This window comes from Rhinatrema bivittatum, chromosome 7 (assembly GCF_901001135.1).
Source record: "Rhinatrema bivittatum chromosome 7, aRhiBiv1.1, whole genome shotgun sequence".
Taxonomy (NCBI): Eukaryota; Metazoa; Chordata; class Amphibia; order Gymnophiona; family Rhinatrematidae; genus Rhinatrema; species Rhinatrema bivittatum.
In genome coordinates, this window is record NC_042621.1 from 134,133,063 (window position 1) to 134,149,016 (window position 15,954).

Genomic DNA, 15,954 nt, shown 5'->3' on the forward strand with positions numbered 1-15,954 from the left:
GATGTCTGCTGTTTTGAAATATTTTATTGATATTTGGACATGTTTTAATAATTTTTATGAGTTTTTAATTGTTGGATATTATTCTGTTTAGCAGCTGTTTTGTAACATTTTTAGTACAGCTTTACAATTATTTCTGTGTGGGGCTCTATAGCAGCTTGGCTTATTCTGTTTTCCCAATAGGAAATGATTTAGTGTTTAGGGCCTGGTTTAATAGTTGTATTTCTTAGATAGGGTTGTTACTGGTTGAGTGTGTTCCATAATACAGGTGTAACTTTGTGCGGGTTAGTTTGTGTGCATTATTGCAAATCCTGAGAGTCTGTTAGGTGCTATATTTCTCTTTCCATTTCTCCAGGTTCACATTACATGCAGAGTGGCTTTTTTGGTTTTCCATTCCAGTTTCTGTCTCCATATTAATAATTTGTGGTTTTCTGTACTTGGTGAAGGTCAGTTCTGGGTATGTGACCGAGGTGAGATATTTTACTAGCATGTAGGCATTTGTATCAATCTTATTTGTTGTATTTTCTCAATAGGATATGCATTAGTGGTAAATTACTGTCTTTTCATAAGGAAGGCTATTGTGCCTGGTAGTAAAGGGAGTTTGTTTTGCTTTTACTGAGATGTCATCAGAAACAGAATATCTTTTTTGTATGGCGAGTTGTACAGGGTAATGCCCTAGATCTGCTCTGCACTCATTGCTGGGAGTTGAGGGGATTCCTGTGGATACAGATTGCTTGTTTACATTTAGCCCCGTGTCGATCACATGTTCAGTGTGTCAGGCATGTGAGAACCATCTGTTAGGTGTGTCCCGGCCAAAAAAAGGTTAAGAACCACTGTTTTAAAGTATTGAAATGTGCCCCTCAAACTATCATTTGAGAAGGTTGGAGATTGCTCTTTGTGTAATTGATTATCCTAGTCTTCCTAAACGTCTACCACTCTGGCTGTTATCTCCTCTCGATAACTGTTTGCTCCAATTAGCCAGTCTTACAAGTATGGATGGACAGAAATACCTTCCTTATAAATAAGCTGTGACCACTACCATCATCTTGGTGAAAGCTCTGGGGGGCACTTGCTAACTTGAAAGGGAGAGCTCTGAACTGGTAATGCTTCCCTGTGATACAAAAGCAAAGACATTTTTGATGAGATTCTTTTATTGGTATGTGGAAATAAGTCTTTCAGAGCCAGAGAAGTTAAGAATTCCCCTTTCCATACTGAGAGGATGACAGAACAAAGTGTTACATTCAGAAATGAGGAATGTGTAAATTCTGGTTCATGCTCTTTAGATCTAAAAATCGGTCGGTATGTTCCATCTTTTTTTGGAATTATAAAATAAATTAAATAGCATCCCCGTGTTTGTTCTTGGAAAGGTACTGGGCAGATTGCATGAAGGTGCAATAACTTGTCCAGACTTATGTGCACTGCCTTTTTCTTTATAGGGTTTATGCAAGGTGACTATGATCCTGTTCTTTACAGGGAAAGCAAGATCAAAAGCATAACCAAGTTGGATTATTTCTAAGATCCAATGGTCTGTTATAATTTGGATTCACTCTTTGAAATAACTCTGAATATCATCTCCTATTGGCTGAATCAAAGAGTGGATCCATAACCCATCATTGTTGGCTTCCAGTAGAGGGCAAGGATCTTGAATTGTCTAGCCTTGCATTTTTTGCACCACAAAATTGCATCCTTCCCCTTGGTCTGTAATTCTAGGCTGACATCTTCCTAATTGGGCAAATCTATAAATTTCAGAACTGCGGCAAGGTTTGTAATTTCTAAAGAATTGTCTCCTTTTGCCTTCTGGTAACTTTTGAGATCGCAACTTCTCTAATGCTTTAACTATTTTCTCTAATTCCTCTCCAAAAAGCTTTTGACCTTTCAAAGGAAGCTGATGGAGAAAACTTTGACCATGAATCTGCTGCCCAATTTCAGAGCCATGGATGTCTTTTGCCTTCACAGGGTCTTGAAGCTAATCTTACTAAATCATACAACTCACTGGCTAGATATGCAGCAGCTGTCTTCAACCTTGCCATCTCACCCACTTTTGGTAGCTGTTGAATCCATTGCAAAAGTGCTCTGGAAATATAATAAACAGCGCCTTGAATAGAGGAAGCAATAGTGGGAAAAGTGTGCTTTAAAGCCAGCTCAATATTGTCCTGTGGATCTTTTAAAGAAGTTCTTCCTTCTAGAGCCGTATTTTTTTCCTAGCTATAGCAGAAACTATAAGGTCTACCTTTGGAGCATGAAATAACTGTTCTTGTACCTCTACAGACAGTGGATACAATTTTGAAAAATATTTTATATGCTTATAGCCATAATCTGGCAACTCCCACTAATATTCTTTCAAGTTCTGAATGCATGGGGGCAAGGATGAAGTTAACTTTCTAACCCCTTTAATTATGGTGTTCCAATCTGGCTTCTCCTCTGACCTATTGTCATAAGAACATAAGAATATGCCATACTGGGTCAGACCAAGGGTCCATCAAGCCCAGCATCCTGTTTCCAACAGTGGCTAATCCAGGCCATAAGAACCTGGCAAGTACCCAAAAACTAAGTCTATTCCATGTTACTGTTGCTAATGGCAGTGGCTATTCTCTAGGTGAACTTAATAGCAGGTAATGGACTTCTCCTCCAAGAACTTATCCAATCCTTTTTTAAACACAGCTACACCAACTGCACCAACCACATCCTCTGGCAACAAATTCCAGAGTTTAATTGTGCATTGAGTAAAAAAGAACTTTCTCCGATTAGTTTTAAATGTGCCACATGCTAACTTCATGGAGTGCCCCTTAGTCTTTCTATTATCCGAAAGAGTAAATAACCGATTCACATCTACCCGTTCTAGACCTCTCATGATTTTAAACACCTCTATCATGTCCCCCCTCAGCCGTCTCTTCTCCAAGGTGAAAAGTCCTAACCTCTTTAGTCTTTCCTCATAGGGGAGATGTTCCATTCCCCTTATTTTGGTAGCCCTTCTCTGTACATTCTCCATCGCAATTATATCTTTTTTGAGATGTGGCGACCATCAGTCAACCTTAGTGTAGAATTCACTTGAAAAATTAATGCTTACATTTCATCTCTATGGAACAGGCAAATAATTGAATCTTCTCTATCAGAAATTAGTTCTTTCTGTAGAACCATGTTCAGATTCTTTTAAAGACTCCTTATATTTCTTGATCTGTGGAGCTACTTGCAAGCAGTACATCAACTTCTGATCATAACCTGGCTCTTTTGGATTATTTTGGTTGAGTATTAGCATACCCTCTAGTTGGCACTATCTGTCTGCAAGTAAATAAATCCTCCTCCATCTCCCTCTGCAATGAACGCTGAAAAGGCTTGCTGCAGGAAGTACACAAATCAAGAGATAAGCTGTTTGGCCCCTCACTGGTTGTCTTTCTCTGGCCACGGATTCCTGATACTCCCTCTCTAAAGGGTCCAATTCTTGGGAATAATTTACTGTCTGAATCTGCATAAAGGGGTTCCAAGATGACACCCGTGGCGGAGGCCATTTCAACTGTTTCACTCTCTGGCCATTGGAAAAGGTAAGAGGCTATTTCTCTAAAACCTTTTCTTTAATTTCTTGCCTGAGCTTAACTATTTTCTTCAAGAACAGGAAGACAATGGCAGCATCAATATTTCTGCTGCAATTCCCACAGTGAGGAGGTTTATCAGGCTGCCACTCTATCCTCTCTATGAAACAGCTCTTGCAGTACCAATCTGGAAACTTTTGATCCTGCTTACATTATTTATTTTGATGGTGGCTTCTAATAGCAACTTCTGCTCTTTTTTTTTTAAATTAAAATCTGCTATACAGGAAGTCAACAAGGGAAAGCATAAGAACATGAGAACATGCCATACTGGGTCAGACCAAGGGTCCATCAAGCCCAGCATCCTGTTTCCAACAGTGGCCAATCCAGGCCATAAGAACCTGGCAAGTACCCAAAAACTAAGTCTATTCCATATTACTGTTGCTAGTAATAGCAGTGGCTATTTTCTAAGTCAACTCAATTAATAGCAGGTAATGGACTTCTCCTCCAAGAACTTATCAAATCCTTTTTTAAACACAGATATACTAACTGCACTAACCACATCCTCTGGCAACAAATTCCAGAGTTTAATTGTAGTTGAGTGAAAAAGAACTTTCTCCGATTAGTTTTAAATGTGCCACATGCTAACTTCATGGAGTGCCCCCTAGTCTTTCTATTATCCGAAAGAGTAAATAACCGATTCACATCTACCATTCTAGACCTCTCATGATTTTAAACACCTCTATCATAACCCCCTCAGTCGTCTCTTCTCCAAGCTGAAAAGTCCTAACCTCTTTAGTGTTTCCTCATAGGGGAGCTCTTCCATTCCCCTTATCATTTTGGTAGCCCTTCTCTGTACATTCTCCAGTCAAGCTAAAAGATTGCTCTCCTTATTGCCACTGAAAGCAAAGCTCCATGAGAATCTTCTTCCTTTTGTAAATAATATAAATATATGCCTTACCAACACATCATTAACAAGGAGGGAGTTTTAGCAGAATTGGTATGCCTCATCAACCTTTGGGTTGGAGCTTGGCTCAGATCTGTTTCCTATCTTTTCTGCTCTTTTCTTTTAAAAATCCATAGTAAAATAAAAAATTGAAAATAAATTTTTGAAGCTTTGCTACACCAATAGTGACCATTCATCAGCTGAAGGCAGAAAATACTGGTCATAAAGTTTCATTAGCAAGGGAATGGAAGAGAACCATCCCAACATTCGGGAATGGTGTAGCAGAAAACAAGGAAGTAGCGCTTTTCTGACTTATCCTGGTATGTAAGCTTACCGGATCTTTAAAAAAAAAGAATCACTACATATCAGACTAAATCTGATAGCTGGATAAGTAGAGCTGTTAGACTTTCTGGCTGACTTTCCCAGTTAAGCAGAGTTTTAAGACTCATCCAGCTAAGTAGCGCTTGCTTTTTTTTTTTTTTTTTTTTTTTAAACACTTATCCAGGTTTATAAGATAGCCAGATAAGTCCGAAAAGCGCTATTTAAGTCAAGCAAGTAGTGCTTTTCAGACTTATCTGGCTAAGTAGCGCCTGTTGCTACTTAGCTGGATAAAGTCAGAATACAACTGGATAAGTGCCATTACTTATCTGGATAAGTTCAAATTTGTAAGTTTCAGTAGCAGCAAAGGTGTTACTTAGCTGGATAAGTCTCAGTTTAGCCAGATATATGTGTGCAAATGATATACTTGTGTATTTGTACATCAAATTTTAAATAAACAGTTTTACCAATTAGCCTACCAGTTCACCTGCAGCTCATGAAGACTCTCCTGGTTCTACAGCCCAAAAAGAGTCCCCCATTTCACCCAGACCCCCTCACCCAATCATTTTTTCACTTTTAAGATCTTTACCACACTTATGCCAGATAACCAGGTGTAAATATACACAAGTAAGACTTATGCACATCACTTTGGCAGATTGTAAAACTGCAGCTTAGTAAATGCTGGCGCCGCTCTGGCCTGCTCCCCCCTTTTTTATTTATTTTTTTTTTACCTGCGCAAATTTACTCACAGACCCCAATTTTATGCACGTATGTTGCAGTTTTTAAAATGGAAATAAGTACATGTCATGTATAGATGTAAGTAGAGTTTATCTTCATACGATAGGACCCCGAAGTGGTTCTACTATCGTGTCTATGAGCCAACAGTGGCTTCTAATCATTAGGTAACTCTACAAGGATGGTTCAATATTGTTATAATCCACAATTGCTGCACTTATCTCATATTGACTCAGTCTGTCTCGAGCTGCCCGACACCACGGTGTTTCGGAGCAACGGCTCCTTCTTCAAGGGCGGGACGTTTTACCGAGAGGCTGCTAGAGTGCTGCAGGATAATGCTATCGCGGCGTTATCAATGATGTGGACTGGGCGTCAATGTTGCGGTCAAGAATGCTCCGTGGATTTTTGGCGGCTGGTTCTTGAGAGACTCCTTTCGCTAACGCGTTAGCGAAAGGAGTCTCTCAAGAACCAGCCGCCAAAAATCCACGGAGCATTCTTGACCGCAACATTGACGCCCAGTCCACATCATTGATAACGCCGCGATAGCATTATCCTGCAGCACTCTAGCAGCCTCTCGGTAAAACGTCCCGCCCTTGAAGAAGGAGCCGTTGCTCCGAAACACCGTGGTGTCGGGCAGCTCGAGACAGACTGAGTCAATATGAGATAAGTGCAGCAATTGTGGATTATAACAATATTGAACCATCCTTGTAGAGTTACCTAATGATTAGAAGCCACTGTTGGCTCATAGACACGATAGTAGAACCACTTCGGGGTCCTATCGTATGAAGGTAAACTCTACTTACATCTATACATGACATGTACTTATTTCCTGTATATATTATCATGTTATGAGACATTGGGTCTATATTTCAGTGCAGTTTTTAAAATAGCATATTCTCACATACATGCTATTTTATATGCACAAATATTTTACGTGCATACGTTTTGAAAATTCACCTTTATGTTTTTAACACTTGTCTGCAAAATACTTTTACTTTTTCCTACTAGTCATTTTGCAACTGGATATTTCTCCTCTAGAGTTTAAAATCAAGCAATAAAATCTGACTTTCAAAAAAATTGGTTTGTAGCAGATTGACATTCCTTGAAACCCATCAGGGCTTCTATTTCTATCTTGACCTGCCTCGCTCTCAATTTCAATATTATCCTGAAATAATTTATTCCTCCTTCCCTTGCTCTGCAAGGCTGTTACCTACCTGCAACTCTTCTGCAGTAGAAACATCCAGTCCTGTCAACTCCTGGATTCTCTGGTTAATGTGCTCTATCACTGGGTGTTCATAGCTGGACAGCCAGGCACTGCGAGAAAACAGAAGAGTCAGTTTACCATAGGTAACACTCATCCAGGCTTCAGTGCTCACCCTTAAATTATGGTAACTTTGAAACCATTTCAGACACCCCCTAATGTAATTCCTCCTATGCCAAATCCTCCTCCATCTCCCTCTCCCCCCCCCCCCCTCCTGTACCCCACACAGCAAGCTCTAGGTAGCAGTAGCAGCAGCATATCAAGAAAGATGAGGAAGTCAAAGCATATAGTATCAGCAACCCAAAAAGAAAAAAAACTTGACTTTTCCACACAGTGGGGACAATGCAGTATTAATGGAATAATCAGAGCACCAAATTTCATTTTAGCAACTTCATAAAATTTCAGAGAAGCCTCACAGGAGGAGGAATAAAATCTACATTGCCCCGATATTCAGCAGCACTTATCCAATTAAAAGTGCGGCTGAATATTCCCCTAAATCTAGCCAACTGAACTTTTTTGGACAGAAGAAAGGGAGGAGGGCTCGCAAGCCCCTAGTTTACCCTTTTTCAATAAAATGGGAGGAAGGGCATCGCTGTAGGCACACATTTTTGATAGCGGGGAGGGAGTGCTAATGTGGGGAGACATTTAATAAAAGACATGACATTTGGGATGGGAGGGCAGCTACAGCAGCAGGGACTTTATTTTTTTTCATTGTGATGGGGAAGGTGAGCAGAAAGTGACAGGAAAGAGGGTGGGGAGTGAGTGAGAGAGAATCTACCAGTTGGAACTTTTTTTTAAATTACAATCTGAAGGGGATATGACTGGTCAAATTCAGATCTGATATTGCAGTGCCCAAATTTGGCCAGCCAAGTTCAGCGACTAGCACTGACTTTCAGTGCCAGCTGCCTTTCTCCTAACCCTACCCTAATTTGGCTGGCTAGAGTTAGCTACCAAGTGAAATTCTGAAGGCTAACAACTGCTCAGAAGGAGATGGTTTTCCCAAAGCTTTGATGTAATAATGCATGGGTTAAAACTGTGTGCTTAAATTAGCACACAGTTTAACAAGCAGATTCAAATTGATTTTTTTTTATTCTACTCCCTATGTAGTAAGTTAAGTTTACGCTAATGCATCAGGAGTTTAACAAAGTGCACTGACTGGAAAATGTGCACACAAACCAGAGTTATAATATGCGCTCAGCACAGGCTAATATACATGTTAAACTTGGGGGAGTGGGGGGGGGGGGGGGGGGCAAAGTCTCAGTTGTGATTTATGCTTACAAAGCCTGTGTGCATAAATGACATGTGCACAAAACAATGTGCAGAAAGCATTTTCTGTTTGTATAAAACAAAATGTATGCACAGTAAATGTTTTGTTTGTGCTAAGCATGTCTGTGCAAAAATCCCAATTACAGGTCCTGGTGTTGGAATTTCAGCTTCTGCCCAGACTGACAAGGACGTCACCATCCCTTATCCAAGTTCCAGGTACACAGTGCCACCCTCTAACCCTTGCCTCCGCGCTCAAGCCAAAGAGAGGATGGGGGACAGCGGAGATTTGAAGACTGATGTGTTTCAGGTTTTTGCTTCTTCAGATTACAGCTTTATTCAAAATGCACTGAACCAGCTAGACTCATCAACTACAGCAGAGATAGATATGAGGTCATCAGCTTCCTAGTTCCTAATACAAATTTTCTAGCAAGTTCATATGCTCTCTGTTTTCTCCTACTAAGTTTTCATTGTGGCTCCTAATCGTTTTCTTCTGTTCTAATTTGCTTTGCTTCACTGTGTCCAAAGCTTCACTTTGCTCTTCTCATCCCTTAAGTTCACATTTACAGTATACTCAACTATCAAGTTCTCTTATGAATTCTGATATTACTAATTACAAATAGTGATCATTCTAGTTAACTAATTCATAATTCAAGATAATTAGTACAAAGAAAGCTAGAATCTAAAACTACTAGAGATCATTATCAGAGTCTCAGAGACTAAAGCACTTTACATCTTTCAAAGAAAAGTCACCATGACCAGGGCCAAATCAGAAGCGAGAATTTGTTTACAGAAAGTCTGGCCTTGATTACTCAGCTTCTTATTTAGGTGGTTATTTCTCTCTTTCACAGCTATAATTTTGTTAATTCTATCACTTCTTTAGGGTTATGTGCACAGGCTACCACATTCCCTAGCAGGCTACTCCCCCTTCATCTCCCCCCCCCTACTCTCTACCACCCCAGGAAAGCAATGGAAGCAATAGTAGAGTAGGTAGTAGTAGCAATGATGGTGAAAGAAGAGGCAGTAACAGCAGAAAGCACATACTCACAGACCTTGGCCCTCCACAGAGGTTTTTGTCTAACACGAAGCTTGTGGACAAGGCTTCAGTGTGCGTACTGGCTCATATGCCCTGTACCGACTGCCACTACCAATTGCAGGTTAGTGCAGAGGTCTACGCACTGGAAATGGCCCTATTTCTGGCAATCCCATTCACAGATTTTTGCAGTCCCATTTGTATTAATGACCCAGTTATCAAACCACTGCTTTTAAACTTAATTCCAAAATTCAGATTCCTTTCTGTAATGGGAAGTTTTGGCAAGAAAGATAGGAGTCCAACAACAGGCATAAGACAGATACACAAAAAGATGACAGCAGATGACAAAGAAATTTCAGTTTGCCCATCTTCCCCATTTACTGTAAACCACAAAGCTTAAAACCTCCAGTTTTATTCTTGGCTTCCCCATAATTAAGCATCCTGCATGTGTCCCAGGCATTTTTTATTTTTGTTACAGTTTTTGTCCCCACCACCTCCACTAGGAGGTTGTTCTATACATCCATTGCCCTTTCTATGAAGAAATTCTTCCTTATATTACTCCTGACTATACCCACATTTCCAGCCTCAAATCATGAGCTTTCCACCGAAAAATGCTGGCCTTTTGTGCACTTAGATATTGTCATCACCTGAAAATATCTATTACATACCACTTCTCCCACATGCCTCATGGTACAGATTCTATGCCTTTTTGGAAGCCCCTTTTTCTGGATTGTCTACTCTACATACATCCCTCCAGAGATGCCGCCCTCAGATCCAAATCTCCCCCCACTGATGGACGCCTAGCCCTGCCCTTACCTCTTAGAGACTCTGTACTTTGCTGTGGTCAGTTTTCCTGTCTGCGGATCATGCACTGTAGCACGTCTCAGCTACAAAAAGAGAAAGGACCAGTGTTTACTTTAGTACCAACCATTTTTTTTTTTTGGTTGTCAAGCCATTTAGCACAGGAAGACTTCTGATTGGTCAAGGTTAGGGATGCCATGCTGAACAGTAGCAATCTATTAGGGAACCAGCAGGGGGACGCCTATTTCAAAATCAATTAGGACAATTTGAATCAAGAAGTTAGCTTCAAGTGCAGCCTGGCATGTCCTTTCGCTTTTTATTAGAGACTATTTCTGTAAAATTGCTTTTGGTTATTCTTAAATTCAGTAAATATATTGAAAAGTAAGGGTCCCAATACAGATCCCTGAGGCACTCCACTGCCCACTCCCTTCCACTGAGAAAATGGTCCTCCTACATAGCCACATTTTGCCAATCAGCTTCTTTGGGAGGGATCTCACTAGGATACCATGCAGAAGCTTATAGCCCAGCGATATACATTGCCATGTTGGGGGCTTTAATGCTTAAAGAGGGACTTTAAGACTTAAGAATTCTATAACAGATACAATGATAATATCAGCATGAAACTAATAAAGACGTTATTTTGAACCTGACATTTGGAAATCTCACGATTGCACCGGATCATCAAAAATATTACTTTTGGATTTAAATTATTTCTTCACATTTCATTGTTTACATTTGCACTTTGGCATGTGAGGCTTCTCTGCTCTTGCTATTACATGGTCACGAAATGTGCAATATTTTATATTGTCAGGTGCTCCTTATACTGAGTTTGCTGTTATCCTCCAGGGGTCGGATGAATTCCAGGTACACTGTTGGCACACACTACAAGACCACAAGATCCCCCTATATCAATAATTCTGTCACCGGCAGCATTCCCTGCTATTCCAGCACAGAGACCCATACACAGCTCTGTCCCATGCAACTCTGTCATGATCTGCACCTCCAATATTCCAAAAATAAAAATGCCACTCCACCCACTGCACAGCTCTGCCAACATGCCTAAATTCTGACCTGCTATTCCACTACTGAGATCCTCATACAGTTCTGCCAGTGCAAGACCAGACAACATACATGTACTCAACTCTAACAAACTCCTCACCCCCACTCCAGCAGTGGGATTCTTTAAAGTAATTGCAAATGTGGACAAACAAATTCCTTTTTCTCAGAGGACAAGCAGGATGGCAGTCCTCACACATGGATGACATCAGATGCAGCCAGGAACAGAAATTTGATTTCAAAGAGCATGCCCCACCAGACATGTGTACCATGCCACATTACCATGCATCTATGCAGGGACCCCTCAGTCTCATCTTTTTCACAGAGCCCACAGTTTGCGGTTCTTTGTCTCTCCTGCTGTTAGGGAACATTCAGCTTTTTGAGAAGGCTAGATTAGTCTCAAGACCCTGCGGTTTTAATTTGTTCCCTGTAATCACACAAGGTAGGTTTTGTAGATCTGCTATATAAGTTTAAAAAAATGTTTTGGGCGGTTTCGTGATACACAGTGCACGGATGTATCAAGGTGGCACTTGGCACAGTTTTGTCAAGTTGTTTGATTTCATTGCACTTATTTTATCATCCGATGCCCATACCAGAAAAGAAAGACCTGAACATCATACAAAAGGGCTACCGTGTATAGACATGCAGGTATGTCCTTTGCCTAGAGCAGCGGTTCTCAACCGGTGTGTCGCCAAGAACACTCAGGTGTGTCGCTACACTTCCCGGTCCCCCGCTGATCCTGCTGCTACCCCTACCCAAGTGAAATAGGTCCTCTGCCCGGGCTATCAGCATTTTAAGCCCGGGCGGAACGTGGCAGGAGAGCGCGGCACCGGCATGCTCTAGTCTTCCCGCGCCCTGGAAGAGGAAGTGGTGAGCAGCAGGTACGTGCGCGGGAAGAAGAGACCATGCTAGTGCGCTCAGCATCGGCCCGAATAAAAGAAGAGAGGCGTGGCCTGAAGGATAAGCAGCACAGCTCAGAGTAAAATGAGGAACAACGTCAACCCCCGCAGCCGATAGGACTCCTTTCTCCGCGAGGGCTGAAAATGAAGGAGGTTGCTGCTGCCTTTAGGGTTAGAAGTGGAGGAGGCTGCTGCTGCTGCTAGTTCGGGGAGGGGGGGGGGGGGAGAGAGTGAATGAGCAAGCATGTGTGTTTGAGATCCTGTGTGTGTGTGTGTGTGAAAGAGACAGCATGTATGTGAATGATTGAGAGCCTGTAATTGTGAAAGTGTATGTGTGTGATTGAGAGCATGAATGTAAGTGTATGACTGAGAATCTGTATGTATAAGTTTGTGATAGAAAACCTGTTTGTGTGAAAGTGTGTGTGTGTGTGTGTGTGTGAGAGAAATCATGTATATGTATGATTAAGAGCCTGTGTGTATAAGTAAGAGAGAGAGCAATGTGTGTCTGAGAGCTGGTTTAGGTGAGGGAACATGTGAGTATGTGATTGAGAGCCTGTGTGTAAATGAGAGAAAGAGAGCATGTTTGTAAGCATGTGAATGAGAGTCTGTGTGTGAGAGAAAAAGACAACATGTATGTGTATGATTGAAAGCCTGTGTGTGTAAGTGTGAAAAGACAGACAGCATGTGTGTAAATGTGTAATTAAGAGCCTATATAAGTGAGAGAAAAAGCATGTGTATATGTAAACGATTGAGAGCCAGTGTGAGAGAGAGGAGAAAGTTGCAAGCAAACCATCCCTCCTCCTGCTAATTCAAAACAATCTCAGGGCACATGGATATCAAACATTCCCAGGTATGGAGAGCAAAACATTTTTTGTATCATTTTTCATTGGGCCTTTGAGTCTGCTATTTTGAAATATTTTATTGGTATCTAGAAATGTTTGATATGAGTCTAATTGTTGGATATTCCATTCATCAGCCATTTTGAAAATCTGTTCTTTTTGTTAGTATGGTTTTTCTGCTATTGATTTTATATTTCTCGATTTGTTTTATAAGGATGGGTGATGTTTCTTTTTTCCTTTATTACACTGCATATAGAGACTCTGGCTTGTTGCAGTTTCCAATTCAGTTTTTGTCTGCATGCTTCTAGTTATGATTTATGGTCTCTTTATTCTTTGTTAGGTGAGGGTCTGGCACATGTGATTTAGGTGAGGTTTTCTGCTGGCGTGTAGTTTCTGTGTAGGGCTCTATAGCAGCCTGACTTGGTCCGTTTTCCTAATAGGAGATGTATTGGTGTCTTAAGGCCTGGTGTAATATTTTCAGTGTTACCTTTTCTTAGGTAAGGTGTTTATTGTTTGAGTACTAATAATTGGTGCTGTTTTGGTGTGGGATGTTTACTATTTATGCAATTTCTGTTCAGACAGAATACATATTTTTTCCTTGTGTCATTCTTAACAATAAAAATAATACTGGACCTTTATTTTTTTATTTCCATCGTGAATTGTAACGAGCAGTGTGTCACACATGTGAGCGTGGTCTGTCAGGTGTGTCACGATGGGAAAAAGGTTGAGAACCACTGGCCTAGAGGTCAATCACAACATTCAGGAGTGTCCCCTTTGCCAGATTATGATCCCTAGGTTGACCTCATGGCAAAGCACTTCAGAACATCTAAGTCCCTTATCACTTTAGGCACTGGAGGCACTGAAGGACCCAGAAGTTGCATTGACTAACAGCTGTGCATGAACACTGGGATGGTATCGGGCTCCTCTGACATTAGAGTGCCAGAATAACTGGGGGGGGGGGGGGGGGGGGGGAGCATGGAAATGGACCAACTTTTCTCTCCCATCTGAAGAGTGAAGGGTTCAGTCTCTTGCTTCCAACTTAGAGAAGCTCTGACGACATGTATCGGGTGAAGTCAAAGAAATATCAGTATTGTTCTCAGTTAATGCCAGGACCTGGTGGCAGCCTTGATTCTCCCAAAGTTCTCCTGTAGTGGGGAGAGTTCCTCCTCAGTACAGTCCTGGAAATTACATCAGTCTTCAAAGGTCAAGGTGTCTGCCACCAATACACCTCTGGTATCCCAGAAAGATACCAGAGGGCCTCCACTCCTGCTTCCCAGGCGGTGCTGGCACCAGCAATCTTTGAAGAGGAGCTGGATAGGAAGCTTCAGAAGACCTTTGACGAAAAGATGCAGAACTGGTGCTCAAGCATCAGTGTCCCTGCTGCTGCTTGTCTGAATGGCAGAGATCCCAGAGGAGAATCTATATTGGTTACCACCATACTGACAGTGATTTCCACCCCACTGGGGGAGGATGCTTCTGAGAAGCAGGAGTTTGCTGGGGGTCTACAGCCCAACAAACTAGTGCTCCCTCCTCTGAAGCTTTTCTGCTAGCTGGGTGAGATCCAGGTCCATGCCCCCAACCTACCAGATGGGCTCAATACTCTTAGGGCAATGGCTATGGATCTGAGGACTTCGCTGATTGGGAGTTGATAGATCTTCCCTCTGACCCCTTTCCTCCACAGGAAAGAGCAAAAATAGTTAACATTCAATAAATACAAGGGATATCAGAAAAAGAAGCAAAGAAAAGAGGTAGGGAAATAGTCAAGATGGCAAAGGCATGTGTGGAAGAAAATATAGCTAGAGCGGTAAAGTGAGGTGTCAAGAAATTTTGCAAGTATATCAGTGAAAGGAGGAAGGGTAGAAGTGGGATTGAAAGAATGAGATAAGAAAAGGAGAAAAGGGTGGAGAAGATAAAAGTAGAAAAGCAAAAGTTGCTTTCCTATAATAGGTGCTCTCTATCGACAGTGGGACAAATCAGTCACAAATGGATGTGATGTCATCCAACAGCACTAAAACAGGAAAAAAGGTCTCAAAGCTGAGAAAGTGAAAAGATCTGAGCATGCACAGAGCTTCCCCTGCAGCAGGCATCACGCCAGTCTCTTCAGTTTTGTACCATGTTAACCTTCACCTCTAAAGGAGAGATGGGTGGGATTGTGTGGTTAATTTGTTTTGTCTATAGAGAACACTGGTTACAGGTAAGCAACCTTGCTTTCTCTGTCGACTAGCAGGGCAATAATCAGCTACACAAGTGGGGACTCCCAAGCTGAAGGTTGCATGCAAGTACTGTATTTATTTCTTAATGCAGAAAATAATTATGTAACCTGTGTTATGGTAGTGGTTAGTGAGAACTGCTTGGCCAGATTGGCTGTTTTGATGTGAAGCACTCTCTAGGCAGTAATGCTTTGTGAAAGTGTGGCTAGAAGACCTTGTGGCAGCCTTGCAGATATCTTCAATGGAAGTAGAGATAAGATGAGCTATGGAAGCTGCAATAGCCCCAACTTGATTGACGTTTACCTCATTTTGAAGTTATCCCAATTGAGTATAGCAATGAGAAATGCAGTCAAATTCAAAAGGGACTGAGTTCTTTTCGTAACTGAATACCCTCTTTGATTGGATTGAAGGAAATAAATAGCTGTGGAGACTTTCTACAAAGCTTCGCTCTCTCCAAATAAACTCTTCTAAAATCCAAGATATGAAAAGCTGCTCTCCTTTATTAGTGTATAGTTTTAGAAAAAGAAAACAGTTGACATCACAACTGTGATTTAGATAAAATAGCAAGACCATTATAGGTAGAAATTTAGGATGAGTTTTGAAAGCTGTTGTACATCTGAGTTTAAGGAGGAGAGTTACACTGCAGACAGAAGTCACTGCTATCAAAATCAAAATTTTCCAAGAAAAGAATTTTAATTCTGCTGTTGCTAGAGGCTCAACTGGCGATTTCATGAACTGATCAAGGACTATATTTATATCACAAGGAGTAGAGGATATATAATTGGAGGTAAAGATAATTTAGATAAATTTGTCAGATTTGACCCTTATGGATTCTGCACAGCTCAAGGACACTTTCAATTATTTAGCTGAGTTTTTACAAGACATGCTTCGTGAATCCTCTTAATTCACTGGTGAAGTTATTCCTACTAGGAATGCCACCTGGACTGAATATCTCAATTTGAGTAAACATCTCATTAGATTTGAGCTACATTCTGCAACTTTAATTGAATATTTAAAAAAAAAAATTACTATTCTACGTGGTTTACGTATCAACAAGGGTTGCCATTCTGAA

At 41.1% G+C, this 15,954-nt stretch overlaps 1 protein-coding gene across 3 annotated transcripts in view; it reads right to left on the reverse strand.

Annotated features, from left to right (window-relative positions):
- Window positions 1-15,954, reverse strand: part of P4HA1 (prolyl 4-hydroxylase subunit alpha 1) — a 280,816-nt gene that overhangs the window by 66,932 nt on the left and 197,930 nt on the right. For 2 of the 3 annotated variants that reach the window (XM_029609177.1, XM_029609175.1), the window contains exons 9-10: window positions 9,894-9,964; window positions 6,735-6,834 (exon numbers count right to left, since the gene is read on the reverse strand). In XM_029609177.1, coding sequence (XP_029465037.1) covers window positions 6,735-6,834; window positions 9,894-9,964 — 171 coding nt within the window. The remainder of the gene's footprint in view (window positions 1-6,734; window positions 6,835-9,893; window positions 9,965-15,954) is intronic. The other variant, XM_029609176.1, reaches the window with a different exon arrangement.